The sequence below is a fragment of the Agelaius phoeniceus genome, chromosome 3 (assembly GCF_051311805.1).
Source record: "Agelaius phoeniceus isolate bAgePho1 chromosome 3, bAgePho1.hap1, whole genome shotgun sequence".
NCBI lineage: Eukaryota > Metazoa > Chordata > Aves > Passeriformes > Icteridae > Agelaius > Agelaius phoeniceus.
Window position 1 is genome coordinate 7,805,357 of NC_135267.1, and position 21,400 is coordinate 7,826,756.

At 44.1% G+C, this 21,400-nt stretch overlaps 1 protein-coding gene across 4 annotated transcripts; it reads left to right on the forward strand.

Moving 5' to 3' along the window:
* The first annotated feature begins 592 nt into the window (after positions 1-592).
* Positions 593-16,808, forward strand: POPDC3 (popeye domain cAMP effector 3). Of its 4 annotated transcripts, none has more exons than XM_077176539.1 (5): positions 1,310-1,474; positions 1,956-2,132; positions 11,473-12,212; positions 13,926-14,034; positions 14,939-16,808. In XM_077176539.1, exons 3-5 carry the CDS (start codon positions 11,722-11,724, stop codon positions 15,272-15,274), a joined length of 936 nt encoding a protein of 311 aa, XP_077032654.1. In that variant the 5' UTR covers positions 1,310-1,474; positions 1,956-2,132; positions 11,473-11,721; the 3' UTR covers positions 15,275-16,808. The 4 variants fall into 4 exon arrangements, with proteins under 4 accessions (XP_077032652.1, XP_077032654.1, XP_077032653.1 ...); XM_077176538.1 differs by lacking the exon at positions 1,956-2,132 and adding an exon at positions 6,522-6,648; XM_077176537.1 differs by lacking the exons at positions 1,310-1,474; positions 1,956-2,132 and adding an exon at positions 593-817.
* The last annotated feature ends 4,592 nt before the right edge of the window (positions 16,809-21,400 follow it).

Sequence of the window (21,400 nt, forward strand, 5' to 3'; positions counted from 1 at the left end):
CCCCTTTAAATGTTGCATTAACTGCAAGAACCTTAATACATACTCTAATAGATATATAAAAATAGGTTTTTTCCTCAAAAATAATAAATAGAAAAATAAGTTCTGCTATCAGATAGATAATGAAGATTTGAATATGTAACTCAGGATAGCTTAAAGTGCTCTGGCTCGTTGCTTTCTCAAGTTTTAAGAGACTCAATTATTCCAAAATGTATGCATCTTCTTCCCTGGCAAACATGGAGCTAAAAAATCTTTGAAAATTAAAAAAAAAAACAAAAACCTTTGGGAAAGCAAGTTCTCAGAAGTGTTGATCCCTTTACCCAGAGCAGGACAGGTTGCTCTGTCCTTTAACTTCTGGAGAAGGTGCCCCCAGTGCCCTGCCCTAGTTCACCCTGCTGCACAGCGAGCGTGCCAGCCTGCCCTGGGACCTCAGAGCTGGCCACACACCCGGGCTTCTGCACTCCTGCTACGCAGAACACGTTATTGCTTATGCTCCAGTTCCTGACAAATAGCTCCTGTAGTAACAGGAATTGCGCATTTAATAGGCTGTGGGTTTTTCTGTCTTAACAACTTGTAAATCTGCCTCCTCCTCCTCCCCCGTCAATAAACTCTCTCTCCCCGAGACACAAAGTAGTGACCAGAACAAGCGCGTAGCTAGCTCGCTCAAAGGTTCATGCAGTGACACCTCTGTGGGCCTGGGGAGGCATTTGCTTCCTCCGAAACGAAGTAAATGAAAACCGGGCATGAACGGTGCGCCAGCCTGGTGATGAAGGCGACCCTGAAGGCGTCCTTCTCCCTTCTGAAGAAACACCTTGCTGGGGTGAGTAGGTGAAAGAGAAGAGAATTCTAATTTCCTTTATTCCAAAACCCAGTTGCAGACAGTTTAATCCCAGACAGGTTTTCCTGCCCGTCCATCCCGGCACCTGGGCTGCGCCCGCAGCGGGTTTTAGGGTGCCCAGGTTCAGGGTTCTGCCGTCCCCGAGGGCTCCCCGCCTCCGGCTGCCCCGGCCTCTCCCGTACCCGCCCCGACGGCTTCGGTGCCATCGGCGGCGCGGGAGCCCCGGGGAGCGGGGCCGGGCCGGGGCAGCCGCGGCGGCGGCCACTGCCGTCCGAGCCGCACACCCTCTCCTGAGGCGGCGGCCGCGCTCCCCGGCCCGGCCCCGCTCCCCGGATCTCTCCCGAGGCTCTCCCAGTGCTCTCCCGAGGCTCTCCCGAGGCTCTCCCGAAGCTCTCCCGGGGCTCTCCTGGGGCTGCCCCGCGCCCTCAGCCCCGGGCCCGGTGGAGGCGCCTGCGCGCTGCGGCCGCTCGGTGCCGGCCCCGCTGGCGCCGCCCGCAGCTCCCGCGGCTCCTCTGCCTATTTTAGTCACAGCCACGGCTCCGTGCCCGCCGCGGGACTCGGGGCCGCCGGCGGCGACGAGCGGCAGCCCGAGCCCGTCCCGTCCGGGCTGTCCGGAAACTTTTCCGGGGCGCGGGGCAGGTAAGGGGCGCGGGCAGGGCGGGGGCCGAGCCGGACCGAGCCGGGGCGGGCAGAAGCCTCGGCGCTGCCTCCGCCCGCCCCCCGCCGGCGCTGTCCAGCCCGGCAGCGCTCGGAGCGCCGCCCGCGCTGCCCGGGGCCGAGCGGGGCCGGGGACGCGCCTCCGGCACCGCCGCGCTCCGGGACGGCCGCGCCGGGGCAGGGACGGCGGCGGAGCGGCGGTGCCGGGAGGGCTGCCCGCCCCGGGGATTCGGCGGCGTCCTGAGCAGGGTTACCAGGGGTCACTGTCCCGGGAGGGAAGCCCTCCCTCCCTGCGTGCCCGGCGGGGGTAACCGGAGCTCCCGAGCCAGCCCTGGCTGGAAGTTGCAGAGCTGTGTCCCCTGTGGAGCGGAGCGCGGCACGCTGCCCAGCGCTGCTCCTCGCCAGGGCTCGGTGTGGAGCGGGACCCTCCGCTGTGTGTCTGAGGTCAGGGTTTGTCCCGTAGGACAGCGGGGTTTCTGATTCTGCCCGGGTGCTGCCGCTCGTTGACAGAAGAGCTGGCTCGGGGAGTATCTCCACTTGCCACAAAACCACCTCGGGATCCGGGGATTTCTTCCTGCGGCTGGGGGTTTGCCTCGTAGGCTGGCGTTATTTGATACTTCTCTCTCTCCACCAAATAATGGTAAGAGCAGATGAACCCTGAAATCGCATTTGCAGTTGCTCTTTCTGAAGGTAGAACGAGCGACACAAAGAACTTCCTTTCCCCAAACTACAATTTGTTTTTGCCAAACATATTCTTCCAAACTCTAATATTTTATCACATTTTCTTCATCTGTTCTACAAATCTTTGTGTACCTTTAGACGGTCAATCACTTTATGGGCAAATATTTTTTGTAGCAGATCTCTTGTAATACTGAATCACAGACTACCTGATAGTGTTACAGAAATGTCATTGATGAAACCCGAGTTCCAGAACTAGGGCTTCTTGCTAACTTTGTTGTTTGATGGGAATATGATTGTACACATACAAGTTTAAAAGTCTTCATTGACCACAGCAAAACAAGGGATTGCTTCCACTTCTGCAGAACTGGTCCTGTACAGGCTTTCCACAAAGTTCTGTGTGGTGCCAAATAATAAAGTAGCTTAAAATGTCAAGGTTTAAAGAAATGCCTTGCCTGCAAAATAGTAAGTACACTGCAAGTCCTCTAGTGAAACAGAAGAAAATGGTAACTGTGGCCAATTGTGGTTCCTGACACAAACTTGGCCTTCACAGATATCTTAAAGCTCTTATGACACAAGTTGAGAACAGATAGTTTATTAAGGTTTCAAGAAAAGCATTAACTGAAGCTACCTTTGTCTTTTTATTAAGTGTGTGGGTTCTTCAGAGAGGAGATTTTATTTTGTCCTTTGAGTGTATTCCCCTACTTTGCAAAGAAGAGCTCTGGTCAGAGTCTCCAGATGATGACAGACACCCTGTGTTTATGTGTTTATGTGTTTGGGCTCATGGCTCATGGCACATCTCTGTAAGCCAGTTGTACCTGCAGGAATGGTGTGGTGAACCAAGCCTCTTCTTTGGGAAATGAAGTTCTTGTCAGGTGGTTGGTTTCATGGGAATACATTCCCAGTGAAAGGCACTAGTGCACCACACAAACTCATTTGAGTGGAATTCAGCAGAGTTCAGCTGCAGTTCATTAACCCACTTTTAAAGCACTTGTGAAATGTGCTTTGTGCCTGCTCTCTCCACTACTAATTTAAAAGTTGAACTGGAGAGAAGCTTGAACTTGTACTTTCTTTTGTGTTTTATTCTAAAACACAAGAAAACAGACAACCTCAATTGTTTTTTGGTAATGCCATTCAATATTCAAGAGCCTTGCTCAAATTTATTCAAGTGCTGTTGATCTTAAAAAAAATGTCTGACTACCATTCTGTATTCATGTTTCTAGGAGCAAAAGAACTTTAAAAAGTGAGAGAGGGGATTATACTTCTTAATTTGGTGGGAATACCACATCTACTTATGGTTCATTAATTCTGATTCTAATTGAAAGAAATAGGTATTTTTTTTTCATTTCAGCTACTGTCTAGATGATAAAATAGACAGCATCTTCAACATTAGCTTTTGAACCACAGAGGGTTGCATTGTGTATTTTACAGTGATAAATGAGGAATTGTTGAAGTACTGGAAGTTGTGTATAGTTAGCTGGTCTTTAAATAATTAAAGATTAAATAATACCAGCTTCACTGTATGCAGTGCTCCTAATGAGCCTCAAGCTGTTCTTTCTCTATTATTGTGGGGTTTCGTCTTCTCTCAAGGCCTCCCCCTGCCCAGCTTTTTTCCACTTCCTAGAATGATTAGTAGGATTTGAAGCAAATTGTAGGCAGAATCAGGCTTTCCCAGCTGCACCCAAACAAGCTCAGTGACTGGAAAGTCCCATTAAACATCTCCTGTTGAAGAGCTGTGCTTTGGAGACAGCAGCTCTGCATCTGCTGCAGCAGGGAGATGGGAGACAGGCCCAGCTTGGTGAGGAGGACAAGCAGTCACTGGCCTGGTGCCATTTGGTGGGGTCTTTGTGTGGAGTGTTGACCTCAGTGCAGAGCTGGCATTGGGGTGTCTCCAGGGCTGGGCAGCAGCTGGCTGAAGGGGCTGCTTGGTTGAACAACCTCAAGCATGGTAGCCTAAATTCTGCCTGACCAGAGCAGGGCTTTGGCCCTGGGTGTCAGAACCCAGGAAATTCCTCTGGCTGCCCTGAAGGGCTTGAGCCCCAGCCTGGGGGGCTCAGAGACCTTGGCACAGAGCCCAAGACCCCTGTGCCTTTGATTTAGCCCTTGGAAAAAACAATTACCAACCTTTATATAAAGAATTACAAGTCAAGAAAATGTAAGTAGAATAATAGTTAGTTTGTCATGGGGTGAAAAATCAATTTTTGAGGTTTTTAGAATGGGGGCTTGGGGTCCCAAGATGGAGGAATTTGGGCATGCCTTGTCCTTTTTACTTCTTCTTCCTAGCCTACATCTTCTGGGTGATGTTGGCATTTTTAGATTGGTTTAGAGCAGAAACTCACTGTCTAACATAGGTGATAGGTATTGGAAGGTTATTGTAAATAGTGTAGACATAGTTTTTAGTATAAAAAGATAACACTGCCTCTGAAGCGGCCTGCCAGACAAACCTGCAGCGAGTCAGAGAAAGAATGTTATAGATAAGAAATGATAAACAACCTTGAGAATGAGAACAGAAGAATCCTGACTCCTTCTTCAACTGCCAGGCTGGGAAAAAGAGGCTTGTAGGTATCTCAGAGTCACTGTGAGCAGCAGAGATTCTGAGACCTGGGAAGTCCTGCTTGGCTGCTGGTTGTGTCTCAGAGCTGCCCTGAAGGTGGTGAAGCACCACTGCTGGCTGCACATGCCCCAGCTGCCTGTTTTGCTGCCCTGGGCATCCCCAGAAAGAAGGATTACTGTCTGGGGGGCTATCACATCACAGGAATGATCTGGGCGTGGTGGGTCCAGTTTGGGAATTGCAGCCCAGGCAGCCTGGAAGGACTGGGCAGAGTGTGGTCTGACTGCTAAGGCCTGAGGCACTTCACCTTCCATGTGACAGCCTCTGTCAGAGCCCTGATCCAGTGGGTGAGGCAGTGATGGGACATAAATGGGACATGGGATGCCTGCCTCAGCCAGGGAGTGCTAATCCATCTTCTCTCCTCCCTTGAGCCTGCTCCAGTGACTCATTTTGACTGTGGGTAGGTCACTTGCTGCCCTTCTTGTTGCAGCTTTGATGTTGTGCAGGAGGGACACAGAACTGCCCTGCAGTCCCTCTTCACTCTGCCATGAATGTTGGGAAGGATGAAAGTTTGACAAGAAAGTCTCACAGATTTATGCTTGGCAGAAAGTTTTTTGAATGTAGAATCGGAAGAAGGAATAGAAATGAAAGCAAGTTTTGATGTAGAAGAAAAGAATTGCTGAGCCAGTCTTACTGGATAACCAAGGAGGCAAAGGGCATGTTAGTTAGAAGGGGTTTTTATGATTTAGAGCAAAGGATAAACCCACCTCAAACAGAATAATTTTTTACCAAGGAGAGAGCACAGGCAAACAAGCCTCCTGATGTTGCAAGTAGAAAAAAGGTCTCAAAATTTTCCACTGCAAGAAAACTGAAAAACAACTTCTAGCTTAAACTATAATGCACTAACTTTTAGTGATTGGAGAATAGTAACATGAATATGGCAATCTAGTAGTTATGATAGGCTATAGATAAAAGTTAGGGTATAGATTGGTTCTTCTGTATTCAGATGCTCAGCAAAGAAAAGTATATAATGCATTTGTAGCCTAAACTAAGGGTCTCCAGGCCTGCCTGCAGCTGGAGCTGAGAGCTGTAGGCACAGGCTCTGTCACCCATGACCCTGGACTGCTGTAACCTCTTGGATGGAATAAACTGCATCTTGAAGAGCCTCCTTGAGTCCCACATCTCTCTTTCAGGCTCTTACTCATGAGGATGCTCACCCAGGGAGTGGGGTCCTGAGGCTTGGTTGCTCAGGTTGCAGACAGGCTCCAGGGTAAAGCATTCACATCCATTTATTTGAAAACCATTCACAGGAAGGGATGCTGGCTCCACACAGATGAAGATTTCACCTGTAATGTCTACAGGAGGAATAATTTCAGAGCTATACCTGTCTTCAGTGTTCTCTGTTGTCTAAAGTAGCTCTTAGTTGGTATCTGAGATAGGCTTCTGGATTTCTCTGGGAAGACCAGCTCCAAAACTTTCTAGGTATATACAACTTTTTTATATCAAGTAATTCAAGATTAATTCAAAAGTCAAGGAGACACTGTTGCAATAATCTAATGTGATTTCCTGTAGCATAAAAAATATAATCGTAGTAAATAATTTTTTTTTAAATAATAGTATACCCAGACTTATTTTAGGAACCAGACAGCATTTTAACTTCTTTAATTCCTAGCAAAGGAAATCTTTAGGGCCATCCTACTAATTAATTACCTTTGCTATGTATGCTTGTGTGTCTTTGAAAGCTGAATATATCTAGTGACTTTTGTAGTGACTGATTATCTTGATACCATTGTTCTTTAGATTGGGCAGTCCTTTTCTTCCTCACCTTCCTTCCACCTTCCTGCTGGCTGCATTTTGTTGGTGAAACCTTGTGTTTTCCAGTATTGTATGACAGCTTTCTCTATGATACAGTCTCAAGACGTTTAAGGTAATGTAGCTTGTGTTGTTAGTTGCTGCCCTTATTGCTGCATGCACGTTCTCAGCCTGAAGTGTGTCCAGGGACAGCTGATCACTGAAAATAGCTGGTGTACCTGCCCATGCTTGCCTGGAGGCACACAGCCATAGCTCTCTGTAGGTACAGAGCTCCTCTGTGCCCCCAGTCAGGTGCTGCAAAGCAATGAGAGTTTGGCTCTCTTGGTCCCTGGGGTGTCTAGCCCCACTGCAGAAGGAAAGTAGCTTGGGAAAAGTATGCAGCATAAACAGGGATTGGGAGTGATAGGTGTCAGCAGGAGCCACAGAGGGGATTCCAGGGATATAGGGGCAGTGGAAGGAAGGGGTATCTCAACTGCCATATGCCTTTACATTGCATGTGAAACTACTTGATGAAATTAAAGAGCAGTTTCTTTTTATAATCTAAATGATGTTAAACCAGATGTAATTTGTGAGCCTAGAGAGGGTGCCTGGAGCTCATCCCTGTGGAAGTGGGGGTGTCCAGGCCAGGAGGACCCTCCCTGGCTGGAGGGACTGCCTTGCCCCTGGTGGACTTGCTGGAGTGTCGAGCCAGGCTATGACTCCTAGCTCATATAAACATACACACTGTAGTGTGCTAAATCCATCATTATCTCATTTTGTGCTAAGAAGTGCATATGCTGTAAAGGAAAATCTTTCCTTTTGCTTCCAAACCTGTAGCAAACAATTCACCCAGGCTGATTACATGATTAGCATGTACAGCTCTATGGCCTGTCCACATGTACAGTGTGAAAGTGCTGAGGGCTTTCTTTCACTTGGCATAAGGCAACTGAAGAATGGACTATTCAAACTCTGAATAGCTTTACTTTTGACTTAATTAAAAAAAGACCAATGAGACAACTGCTGGTAGCCTCAGGGCTTTTAGGGTTTCTTTTTTGCAGGAATTATTGTGATCCAGACACAGTAACTAACACTCAGAGCTTCTCAGAGTTGAATTTGAATCATCAGTGACAAAAATGGGGTAAAGTACATGGTTCTCAAGCAAATTAAAAAGGTACATAATAGGTAATTCTTCGTGAGAACACTGCAGTGTAGGGGGAAACACCCATTTGAGGAGGGGGAAGGTTGTAATGTGCATTTGTATAATGCAAATTCTTTCTGTTTTGACTGGTTCAGTGTACTGTTGATATGAAATTTTAAGTTGCCAGCAGGTATTTATTTGGTAGCATATGAGTGAAATACTTCATTTTCTGCTTTGAAACTCCAGCCAACTCTGTGATTTCAACACTTTCTGATGGCAACAAAGTCCTCTCAGCACTGCTGCTTGTTTTAAAGAAGTCCATGCCAGTGTATATTGCTCACATCTCTAGCCTGCGCTGATTTTTCACATCACTTCATCTGCTCCTGCTGGAGAAGGTGGGATGTGGTGGGGCAGGGCACTCTGAAGCATGTCAGTAATTCAGGCTGTGTTGGCAGGGCACATCTCCTTCCCAAGCTGGGAGGACTCATGGTGCATGAAGCTCATGACAGCCTGCAGGTGTCAATGTGTGTCACTGTGATTGTGGCAGCCCCACGGCAGGGAGTGTGCTGTGCATGCTGCTCCTTCTCCATGGGCAGGGCATGGAGCAGAGAGTGCTCAGTGTTTGCTTGGGATGACACAGTTCTTCAGCTTTAGCAGCCAAGGCACGTGTTTTAAATGCACTTTCCTGCTTGCTGGATCATCACCATCAGATGAATTTGTAGCAAGAGCTGTTCAGCACAGCCAGGGCAATCGAAGCAGGACATCCAACAAAGCAGAAGGCCAAAGCACCTCAGTGACAGGACAATGTCCCCTCCAGGTGCTTACAAATGGTGCTGTTATCTGCTGTGGAGGATGACTCCGTTGGTATCACAGCTGCTTGGTTTTTTGGTTTGGGGGATTTTTCTCCCCCACAACCTCACTTGCAGTAGATGAATGGCTTAATTACCCTGTCTGTTCTGAAACCTTCAAGAGTTTAAATTTTGGACTTGCAGGAACTATAAAGAAAAATGTGAAAGGCCTCATCTAGCACTAAATACCCTTCAAAACCGGAAATTTTACTAAACTTATATCTGTTATTGTCCCTGCTCTATTTACAACTGCCAATGATTTTGAGCTCCCAAACTTATTTGAGAAGAGCTGCATCCTCTCTTTCTGCCTGCAAGCATGCCTACTCTTCACCATAGCTCTGAGAAATGAGTCCCATTTAGGAGTGGGTTTTGTCAGTATTTCCAGAGGGTTTGGTTTTTCCTGCACACCTTGTGTAGCTCAGGAAAGGGTTGTGTTGGTAAGGCTGTGCTCTGGACTAGCACTGGCCTCCCTCCTTTGCCCTTCCTCTTGCCTGGAAGGAGAGAGGCCCTCTCCAGTCTGGGAGATGCTGCAGCACAGTAAAAGTTCTCATTGTGTAGAACTAATTGAATAAGTGGGAATTTTCCACACAGTGGTTTTGGAAGATAGGTCCAATTCTGAAAAGGAGCAAATGCAAAACAGTTTTCTCAGGACTTTGTTTTTGTGTGTGATGAGCTTATATCCATGTCCTAGTGGTACACTGTTCTTTCCAAGTTATTTTGGCCCATCTTGTCATGAATAAATGCTTCACAGAAATGCTGTGAGCTGTAGTGTGGGCAGGCTGAGAAAGCAATAAGTGAATTAAAAATTGTGTGAATTTTTGAATTTTAAAAATTAAGTGAATTAAGAATTGTGCATACATTCTGTGAAATTACTACTGTGTTGTGTCAAATTATTGTAATGTGACATGACACAATGAAAAGATGTTGGTAATGTAAAGCAAATTACTGCTCCACTGTGGTTTTGTTTGTGGCATACATACAGTTTCCAGTGTATCTCCTCAGTCATGGTTCCCTTCAAAACACTGATTTTTACTGTTTTCTTTTAGAAATTAGGGTCTTCAGTAAAACTGCTTAGAGCAAAATGTTGGCAGGAGAGTAGAAGTATTAGCAATAATCCAAAATTACTATTATCAGTGATTCTGTTTTAAACAAACAATCAGTCAAACAAAAAACTTCCGCCACTGATTTCTGACTGTGTAATGGAAATGCTGAGTGTATTCAGAACACAAGGTCTGGGAACTGCATGCTCCAGTTTTTTTTTCTTTTGACTCAAAAATCTTACCCCTTGATCACAGAAGCACCACTTAAAATTCCTCATGACCTTACCATACCCAGGTAACTTCTTTACAAGTGATGCAGCTTCCATCTCCCAGTCTCCAAGGGATAAATCCTACATCTGAGGGGAATCCTGTACCAGAGGAGAGTATTTGGGTAAAGAAACAAATGGCAAAGGTTTTAGTTGTAAACTACCTTATTCTTGTAATACTGGTTCTTAGGCTGCAGGAGGATTTTGAGCATTGTAATTTGGAGAGATTCTGTGCTCTTTAGCTGTGGTACTTTTATGGGCCAGTGACTTTCCTATCACCACTCCCAGAGAGGGAGAGTCTCCTCCTAACATGTTCTTCTGAGCTCTGCTGCTCAGTTGTGTGGGATTTTATGTCTTTGTTTGGCACCAGTGTTATTCAATCATAGAATTAATGTTGGGGTTTGAATAAAATTCAAAGAAGTAATGCTGTGGTGGCCAGGAAATACGATACAAATTTTCTTTATTAATTTCTTAGACCTGTCACTGTAAAAGAAGCACCACTGAAAGCGCTGATGAATGATGTTGGATGCCTCACTGCAACAGCTTTTAGAGTATTGACTTCTGTGGCTCTTGTGAGGGGAAAAAAACCTAAACTACTTTGATATTCTAGAGAATCTGATAATTTTGATAACAAGATAGTTCTTAGTTTCCTTGCCATTCTACCAGGAAAAGAACCAGACAGTAAGGCTTTGGAAGGTTTCAATACTGATTACACCACTAATATATTCTGGTTTTCCACTTTCTACCATGTATAATCTCGCATTGAGGTATGTATTTTTATTTTAAAAGACAGATATGGAAAGCTAGTTTTGATTTTTTGTTTTTAGATTTATCTTGGAGTTTCTTTCATGCTTCTTGGTTCTGTTTTTTCCTTTGAAAACTCTTAGGAATACATCACTATATGAAAATGAATACCATGTTTCACATTTTAGAGTGTTGAATGATAAAAATATGTGGCCCATGGCATGAAATTCTATGATGTAGAACTTTGAATGTTGTAAAATTACTTTGTAAATGTCCCTTGAGTCATATTTTGCAGGACTACTTGCTTTCTGTTCTAATAGCATAATCTGTATCAGGATGCCTTTAAGCCTTGTCATCTTCCCTATATATGACAGGGTTTTTTACCTGTTATCCTTGGAGTAGAAAAGACCCTGTGACACTTGGGTTTCCCTTGTTGTGGTGTTTGGGGATGGAGTTTGCTGTCCCCAGGAACAGAGAGCAGAGAGTTGAGAGAATGCTCAACCCATTAATGAGAATGATTTGACCGAAATCCAGAGGGAGATGGAGGAGGTGAACAAGGAAGAAGAGTTCACTGTCTCTTGTTAAAGAGCTGGGTAGGGCATTTAAAAGGCTCTCAGGGAGCAGGGTCTGGACCAACAAATCCTTGTCAGCAGCAAGGCTGTACAAAGGCTTGTCACAAGATGCTGTGAATGCAACACACAGCTTTACTTGGATTCAGTGGCAGTTCAGTAGTTGCTACTCAGATCACAGATACAGAAAACATGATCTTCAGCTGAGTGAATATTAAAGTTTGATCCTGGAATCACAGAGCTTCAAGGGTAATTGGATCTTAATGCAGTCTGTGGTTTAGGCACTAAAACTTTGATAAAATTTAATTGATGAAAATAATTTTATAAGTAATTCATCTCTTCTTCACTTGTCCAGATCAGAGGAAGCTACAGATGACATGACCAAAGTCAAAACAATGCATGAGCTGATGAGAGACAATGCTGAGAACATTAGCTGCTTCGTTGCTGGAAATCCTAAGTGCAGCTTTACTACCAAGAGACCCTGATGTTATGTGATCACCAAGCACAGTTTGCAAGAATGGAAAACCAAAGGAAAACCAAAACTAGTTGCATCTCATAAATAAAAGATCTCAAGATTCAGCTGAATCAAAAAATTATTCCAGCCATGGGAGAAAATGCAAGTTTTTGGGAAAGTCTGATATATGCACATCCTACGTGTACCAGCTGGAAGCAAGAGGCAGAGGGATCTATCTACCACCTAGCCAGTATTTTCTTTGTCGTGGGCTTCATGGGTGGAAGTGGATTCTTTGGGCTCCTCTACGTCTTCAGCTTGCTTGGACTGGGCTTTCTCTGCTCTTCTGTTTGGGCTTGGCTGGATGTGTGTGCTGCTGATATATTCTCCTGGAATTTTGTACTGTTTGCTATTTGCTTCGTCCAGTTCGTTTATGTTACCTACCAAGTCCGGAGTGTTGCCTTTGACAGGGAATTCCAGGAACTCTACAGTGCTCTCTTCCAGCCTCTGGGAATTTCCTTGACTGTGTACAGGAAGATTGTCTTGTGCTGTGATGCAGAAGTGGTTACCCTGGAGAAGGAGCATTGTTACGCCATGCAGGGCAAAACACCTATTGACAAACTGTCCTTGCTTGTGTCAGGCAGGTTGGTATTGCTTTGTTCAGGCTCTCTGCAAATATCTTTATTTTCCTCTCCTTATTGAAAATGAAAGAAAAAAAGGAAAAAGCCTGGTTTGTGTATTGTTTGTTTATTTTTCAGTACAATAGATTAAATATTAATACAAGTAATATAAATATTAATAGGTTAAATACACTTGTCTAGGATAGTACTAGCATAAAAACACTGAGCACAGAACCTGAAATAGCATAAAGAAAAGAATTTTTTCAGGCTGCTGTATCATATCATTTAACAGGTTAGGCAGATTAAGGGAATAAATGTGGATTTTCAGTGTTCAGGTTATGGCTTGCTCTCTGTCTACTGCCTAGCTGATGAGCACAGCATCTGTCCTATTTTTCTTTACTAGTATCATCTGAAATGGGACAAAAAGTTAGTTACAAAACTGAGATAAACTGTTTAATAGAGATCTTGACTTTGATATAGATTGTGTTTGATTGCTTTCAAAGGGGTGGGAGAAGGGTATCAATAAGGAAGAGAAAAAGACTTAAAAGTGCCCTTTCATTACAAGAGCATGTAGCTGAGCCTTATCAAGACTTGCAGACCTGGGTCTACAGTTACTGTATACTGTGGCCTGTGTTAGACCCTGAAGCAATAAATCCACCTGCTTGTACTCCCTGCTTCCTGGAGAGCCTTCTGGCAGCCTTGCTGATGCTGTCCTGGAGGGGAACATCAGCTTTTGTACTGTATGCAAAGCAGGGGGCAGTCCCAGGCCACCCCGAGAATAGGTTGGACACCCAGAGGTGATGGACACGGGGGGTCCTTGATGGGACACTTGGTGGGTGGGTGCTTTTTGCTGCATGGACACATGGAACCTGTGGGCAGCTTGACACTCAGCTGATTTAGGACTACCTGCAGTGAACAATATGGATTGTGGGCAGTTTTCCTTAGTGACACCCTGGTTCACAGAGTTCTTGGGAGCTCTCTAGGAAGTACCTCATGGAAGTTGCTTTTGGTCTTACCAAAGGAGAGGTATCCATCCTTCTACATGCCCAGCCAGAGTTCCTGCTGCCCTTCACCATGTGGTGCAGGGCTGCTTGTGTGCCTTCCTATTTATTTGTTATTTAAAAAGTAGCAAGTAAAGAAGTTTTTCTTTGGCATTTTCAGAAGGCCACAGCATTCACACAGAGATCCCATAATGCCAGGCTGTTCTTCTGGCTCCAGACATAGTCCTGTGGCCATGTAATTCCTGTTAAGCATGGAGAGAGGCCTACCTAACACATGCCATGGGGCACTCCTGCTTCCCGCTCCCAGTTTTTGTCACATTGTTCTCTCTAAAATGAGTATTTGCCAAAACTAGAAGTAAACCCCATGGTTTTCAGGAGAAGCAGATAAATGTTGTTATGGGCATTGGTCTTTCACCTCTGCAGTGCATGGTGGCCTTTTAATGGCAAAGCTTGTGCATCACTGCACACACCTACCACAGAGAGAATAATGGGGTTTGAAAAAGGCCTGGAAAGATTTCCCTTTCAGTTGCATGATTGTCTTGTATTGTCTTTCAACTGGCCTGAGCAAGTTCGGTTCAAAAATATAATTAGGATAATTATAATTGGCCATTGATTGCTTTTTCATGCTTTCAAAGCTATATTTAAATTCCTCAGACAGTAGAAACAGCACATTCTTGTGGTAGTCATTGCTGGTGCACAGGTAGTGCTAACAAATTAACACATCTTATCTTGGTAGGATCAGAGTGACAGTTGATGGGGAGTTTCTGCATTATATTTTTCCTCTTCAATTTCTGGACTCTCCTGAATGGGATTCACTGAGGCCCACAGAAGAGGGAATTTTCCAGGTAAAAGTTAAGGGGTTTCCTTCCTTTTTTCGTTTTTTTTTAGTGCTACTGGAAAGTGTTCAAGCACTGTTTGATTTAGAAATGAATTTGTTCAGTCGTGGGTTTCCTTTGGGATGCTATGCAAACAAGGGGCATTCCATTAGTTTGGGAAGTCCTCTTTATCCACTGGACTGGTTTTGCTGTTTGTGCCTTGTTACAACAAACAGGGGTTTTCTTAAAGCTAATATGGGAGGTTAATCTGGGAGGTAGGCTCTGTTTGCATTCTCTGCTGTGCTGATATTCAGCCCTGAGAAGCCAGGTTTCCTCAGGGTGGGAAGAAGCTGGTGCTGAAGAGGTTTCCCAGTGGGAGATGAGCCAGGGGAGGACGTGCCTGGCACACAGCTTGGCACGGGTGACAGCACAGGACACGGTGTCAGCTGCGGTGCCCCTGCGCTGCTGTCACTCGCCTGACACGCTGGCTCCTGTCCCTGTTGGATCTGATGTCTGCTGTCACGAGAACAAATGGCATTTGTTGAGAGCTTTCTTTAGACCTGCCTTTTCAGCTGAGGCTGCCAAGAATGGAGCAGGGAGTGCAGGGCTGAACCAGGGCGTCCATGTGGCACTGAACAAGGCATGCCATATGGGCACAGGCATATTGTCACTGAGGTTAACTAGATGTGATCACTTAGTCCATAGCCAGTCACCTTTCTCATTTGTCTTTTGCATACAATAACTTACCCCTCCCACACAGAATCACAGAATAATGAGATTGGAAGAGGCCTCTAAGATACCTCCCAGAGCTCTCTGGCTCGGTTAAAAGGCTCTAAATTGCAGTAGACAGGTTCTGCTGGGAGAGGGGGGTGCCTTCTGAGCAAGGGCAGCAGCAGCACCTTGTCACCTGGCTGTTCAATTTTCTCCTCTCCAGGTAACGCTCACAGCAGAGACAGACTGTCGCTACGTGGCCTGGAGGAGAAAGAAGCTCTACCTGCTGTTCGCCAAGCACCGCTTCATCTCCCGCCTCTTCTCCATTCTGATCGGGAGCGACATCGCCGAGAAGCTGTACGCGCTGAACGACAGGGTGCACGTGGGCCAGGGCTTCAGGTACGACATCCGCCTGCCCAACTTCTACCACGTGGCGCTGCCGGAGCCGCCCCCGGTGCCGCCGCCGCCGCCGCCGCGCCCGCACCGCCTGCAGCGGGGCTCCCCCCGCCGCCCGCCCGCCGCGCCCGCCAACTGCGGCTCCTTCCTCGCTCCCTCCTAGGCAGGGACACCCTGCCCCGGCCACTCCTCACAGCCCCGCCGGAGGAAAATGGGAGCTGAGAGACGAAAGCAGGTGAAGCCAAATCTGACTGACAAGTGCCATTAACTGTTATGAGTAGAAAAGCTGCCCATTTTTTTAAAAGGTTGCAGAGTTCACAGGTTGGGCTAGTTGCTGCCAGAGTGGAGTTCTAACTGTTTGTTATTGTAATCACCTGTCATCTTCATTAACTACCTGTTGTGGATGGTTAAGAATTCCCCCTTTTGTCGGTGCACCCTGCTGCTTCCTGGAGGATGGCACCCAGACGGTGAAGAGGAGGAGACCTCGGAGTCAGCATGCAACGGGAGAAGCCCCTCACCAAACCTAGCCAAAACCCCTAAAACAACGAGCCAACACAAAATTGATGAATCAAAGTGATGACTAGACATGAGGAACAGAATCTAGTATCTGCTAAGACCCCTTTTACCCCTCACCCTAACCAGAAGATGTCGGCTAGACAGAGGACTCGAATGTTGAAGCAGAAATTGGGGAACCTGGGGATGCTCTCGTGTGGATACAACTCCCAGCTATGCCCACAGATCAGTGGACAAAGCTGCGCTCTTCCTTCTCCTCCTCCTCCGAGTCACTCCTGGGAGCAGCGGCGGCGCCGTGAGCGCAGCCCTGTCGGTTCTCCCCACCCGACTGCATTTTTACTGTCTGTGCAATATGTTTACTTTCTGTTGATACTCCTTCATCTCTTTTGTTTTGGTGTAGAACAAATCATAACAGTATGAGGTCTTATTGCAATTGTGGTGGCCTCTGTGGTGGCGTGTTGTTTTGTTTTGTTTTGTTGTTGGTGTGTTGTTTTTTTTTAAAGCAAGCCCATTGTAATTATGTTTTCCTCAAAAAATTTTGCCACAGTGAAATATAGTCAGAATAGTCAATGAAAACAACTGAGTTTTCATTTTCCTGTATTTTCCTCAAAAAATTTTGTCACAATGAAATATAGTCCGAATAGTCAATGAAAACAATTAAGTCATCTTCAAAATATAGCAACTGGTTTAGAATGTTCTTTTTTTTTGCCATGTGAACATTCTCTCAATTTACATGAAAACTGTTGCAGAAAAAAAGACCAAGGAAAGATTGCATTGGGTTTGTTTCTTAAAGAAATGAAAGATTTTGAAATGCACAGCAAGATTGTTAAAAATCCAAACAAAACAACAAATTGTGTCCCACGAGTAATTGGTTTCTCTCTGACTGTCCTTCAGAGGTAATACGTGAAAACAAACATAAGTGTCATTGCTGGCATTAGAAAAATACAAGAGCTGTAACTGCTGCAAATACAGCTTAGGGAAATGGTTGTGTAGCATTTCTGATGGAATGTGATGCTATAGGACCTGGGGTTCTGCAGTGTCAGCGCCCTTTGTGACATGTACAATAAATAACGTTAATCAATTTACTGCCAAACCACTGGAGTTTGTTTTATAATATTCCTTTTAACTATGTTTGTCAGGAAGAGACTAGAACACCTGCAGCAATAAATACAATTTTTAACTGACACATTCTTGTTTAGCTTCCAGAGTCACTTTTCTGTGCCTATGAAACTCTTGATTCAAAAGATGTTCTCTCCCTAATTCTGTGGTGGTTTAATGACATAAGGGAGCCTCAGATTGCACTTCAGTAGGAGAGAGTTCGTTCCGACCCTCGGGGTCACTGTGCCTTTGAAGAGAAGTGTCCAAATGGCTTTGCTAACTCACCTTCTTGCTGCTCTGCCTGATGCCTGCCAGGAATCAAAAAGTAAGAAGCATTACTATTTTATGAGAATGGATTGCTGCTTGATATGTCTGGAAGTAGATAATATTTTTAATATTTTAAAATTGCTGGCTTGTTTGGTAGGATGACCGCTGTGTACTTCTCTATGTGTGGGTGTACATACAAGTTCAGACCTTGTGAGTTGTTTCTGGAGGACTTAAAATGATGATACAATCTTACACTTGAAGGATAATCATGCTGTATGTATAAAAAAGCTATTAGGAGTGACGTGAAACACTACCTGTTTGAAGGACATTTAGAGTGTAGAGCAGATATGATTGTACAAGTTTTGCTTTTAGGTTTATGTTGCTTCCTCTGAGAGGAAAACCAGCCAAACATAAATACCCCAGAATGCAATGTGATAATCCCCAAATCATTCTCATAACCCAGCCAGGCAGTGTATTCTGTATGTACTGTTTAATGCTTGAAGTCCCTGAGACACAGAGCTACTTTGTCTTGGCCAAAAGGGAATTGGAAAAAATGCAAACAGTTCACTGATGGCTTTTAATGACCTGTTCAGATGATAACTAAAGCACGAAGTGCCAGAGGCTGGCAGCATGTTGTAAGGATGTACATCTGTGTAACAGTCTACAAACATGAAAATATTTTAAATGCATAAAAGAGATCTTATTCTAGACTTAGGTGTAATAGAAATAATTTATTAGTGTTCTTCTTGGTTTTCTTGGATATTTTGGTTTGACCTATTTATTAAAGAAAAGTTGTCTTCACTAAATTCTGACCCTACTCAAGTTAATTAGCTTGATCATCTTCACCTTAAAATAAGACTAAGGAGTCTTACTTACCCAGCTTCTATGTCAAGCTTATGTATTCTATTTAAGCTGTAGCATACTGCTTAGAAAGATACTGGGGAATGATGGGTGCTTCATGACATACTTTGATATTTTTTTCTTTTTTGTGACTGTTGTATGCTTTGGTTTCTGTCACACACTTTCCAAACACAATCTTCTGTGATGCTTTTCTCTGCTGGAATTGGTTACTGTCAGAAATCTCTACCAGGACATGTCTGAGTCAATATCTGAACATACTCTTAGCTAATCTTGTTTAGGTGTTGCTACTGTGCTTTCTGGGCTTTGAGTCATTTTTAAAAAATTGTTTCTAGTTTTCTAGCATCTGTTTGAGACATGACTAGCAGAACATTTGAGCTGGAAAAATCAGCTGTAAAATAGATGTCTACAATAATCTAAGTACACGCAAAAGGTCTGGAAGCAAGATAGAAGTTCTCTCTATCTCTGTTTTTATTTTAATCTGGACAGTACTTCTAAAACATACAGTGAAATATGCTCTGGAATGCAACTCATAAACCAGTGTTTTGGGAGGGCTGTATAATCTCCCTAAATGAAGACATACTCAGGATGATGACAGTGAAATTAGACAAGTTTTGTGAGATCATAAACACCCAGTCCTTAGAGAGTTGGGTAGACAACTCTCCAGGCTGAGAGTTGCTCAGCCTGGAGAAGGCTCCAGGTGACATTTTACTGCTGCCTTCCAGTACTTAAAGGGGCCTGCAAGAAAGATAAGGACAGACTTTTTATAGCAGAGCCTCTTGTGAGAGGACAAGGGCTAATGGCTTTAAATTCATTAACATATTTAAGGATATATTTAGGTATAAGGAGGAATTTATGAGTAGGATGAAACACTGAAACAGGCTGTCCAGAGAGATGGTGGATGCCTGGTCCTTGGGAACATTCAAATTGGATGGAGCTCTGGGCAATTTGATCTATTTGAAGATATCCTCACTTATTCAAGGGGATTGGGCAAGATGGCCTTTAAAGGTCCCTTCCAACCCAGACCATTCTATGATTCTATGATTATTTATAGGTTAATAAACATTTGGAGCCAGATGAAGTTCTGACTTGAGCATCATCCAATTTATGCCCATGTTACAGCTCAGAAATAACTGTTAGTGACATGATCAGATTCCTTCATAATTGGTTTAAACAAGTGGATACTTGAGTCCCTGCTGCTATCAGTGAGTCCTTTTCTTGATCCTTCAGTGATTCCCCTGTACTCACATTTTACATTTTTACCAGTTTCATAACCTTCTGTGGAGTTATGTCTAGATGTATGTGCTGCTATGGGTAAGAGTGATGATGTGGTCATTCATGAGTTGATTTTTATAAATTTTTGTAATTATATGGACATCATGTTGGAATTGCCCTCACAACCTGCAGAAGGGTTCAAATTTGTATAAGGTAAGAAACTGTGCCCTAGGACAGTCCAAAACAGAGGGGGAGGAGGAGTAGAGGAAGAGACAACAAGATTTCATACAAATTTTATCCAAGAGAGGTCTATTTCAAATTGGACTTCTGGCAAATTAGTTTGTTGGGTGCAGCAATATGTAGTTAGAGCTTCAAAACAAGTCTTGCCTACTAAGGAGCATGGGTCTGACCTTGCAATTCTTTCATTGTGTAGTATTTTTTTAACTACTAATGGTGTAAGTACAGGTAAGAGGTTCCATCATGCAACTACACTCACAGCTACAGAAACTATGGAATAACCAGAGGATACATCCCAGTGTATTGTTGTAGCTAATACACTATGCAAGGCAAATTTTAAGTTTTTAAAGAAACAGGTTATTTTATTCAGCTGCCTGTGATAACAGAGGCTGTGCTTTGTGGCTGAGGAGGGGCCATCCAGGATCTGTGTTTTCAGGAACTATTTTCCTTGCAACGAAGCAAATTGTACACATAGAGATATGAGCTCCCCTAGGATTAAACTGGAGAAGCTGAATACATGCTTGGATGATATTGCACAGATTTGCCATACCACAAAAAAGACATATGCTTGTAGTAATTAAATAATATGTTGACACTACATTTTCAGGAAAAAAAGTGCTCTACAGATTTTGCTTATTGTGAGTGATAAATATAAGATATATTTGGTCTCAATGTACATGAAGTATTAAAACACAATATTGTGTTGCTCATATGAGCTGATATTGCAAACCATGTGTTAAAAGTGAAACAAATCTGCAGCTTTTTATATAGAAGAAAACTATTTAAATAGGAAAGGAAAAAATTAATATCTATTTGTTGAATTCAGATCAGAGTAATATTTTTCTTTCTATTCCTGTAATAATTGAATGCATATTTTTCCTCCCCAGCTGTTACTGCATAACAGACTTTTTTTTACTATACAACAAAATACCATATTAAACTGATTTGTTAATCCCTCTTGAAAGTGCTTACCTTATTTACATTAATATGCATTAAAATATAATAAGTTCAGGGCTTGTAAGGAAAAACAGCCTTTCTTTCTGTTTGTCTATTGTCAGATTAACTTTCCTTTCTTTTAGACTTTTTTATCCCATCAATTTCTACTTGCTGTAATTCTGCTTCTGTGGGAATCAAAAGATGTATTGAACTTGACATGTAAATGAAGCCACCTCATGCTGATGAATCAAACCATGTAGGTGGAGCTTCATCAGCAGGAGTGTGTAGGAGAAAGGCAGCACAAGCAGGTCATCACTCAGCTCTAGATTTTTGGGGTTGTGTCCCAAACCATGGCTAGCAATGCCCTCCTAGAGGGTCATGTGGCAGATGGTTCTGCCAGCAAAGGGTTTGGACCCAGACCATCTTTCTGCAAGCTACAAATGTTGTTAAACCTTGCTCTGGAGTGGGGAAAAAAAAAATGGGACTTTCCCAAAACCTTGTGAGAGCAGAAGGATTTTATAGCAGTTATTCCTCTGCTGTGGATTCACAGGCAATATTTTTTAAGTTGTCAGTTGAACTGCAGCTCCTAATTTGAGGGATCAGTGGTGTATTGTAGGAACAGGAGTATTTCACTGCCTGAGCGGGGTTTTGAAGACAAATGGTGATAAAAGATAGATGACCAAAAACTAAGACATCAAAGTCATATAAATAATCAACTGCAATAAAATAATGGTGATAAATAACTAATGGTGATAAATAAACTACTTCAGCAGTGAATCCCATACTTTTCATTGTATCCACTAGTGACTCTCCACCGAAACTTGTCTAAATCTGGGGGATATAATAATTTTCTGGGAGTAAAAGGGACATTAGGCCAAGAAAGACACTGAGGCAAAAATCCCATCTAATGGATAAATGTTTTAACCATGTAATTGTGTAGAAGTGGGCAGCACCATCCCCTTCTACAGAAAATGCCCCTCACAGGCAAGCATCAAAGCATCTCAGGTCTGTGAAAGGAGGTGAGCAGGTTCCTGCCCCCAGGCAGGGATTTTGTGGGGTGATCCCAAGCAGCCTGCAGGAGTCTGGGCTCAGTGGGGATGAAGCACACATATCTCTTTAATATTTCCCTGTGTGGGTTTTAGGATGAGTGCAGGACAATCCAGAC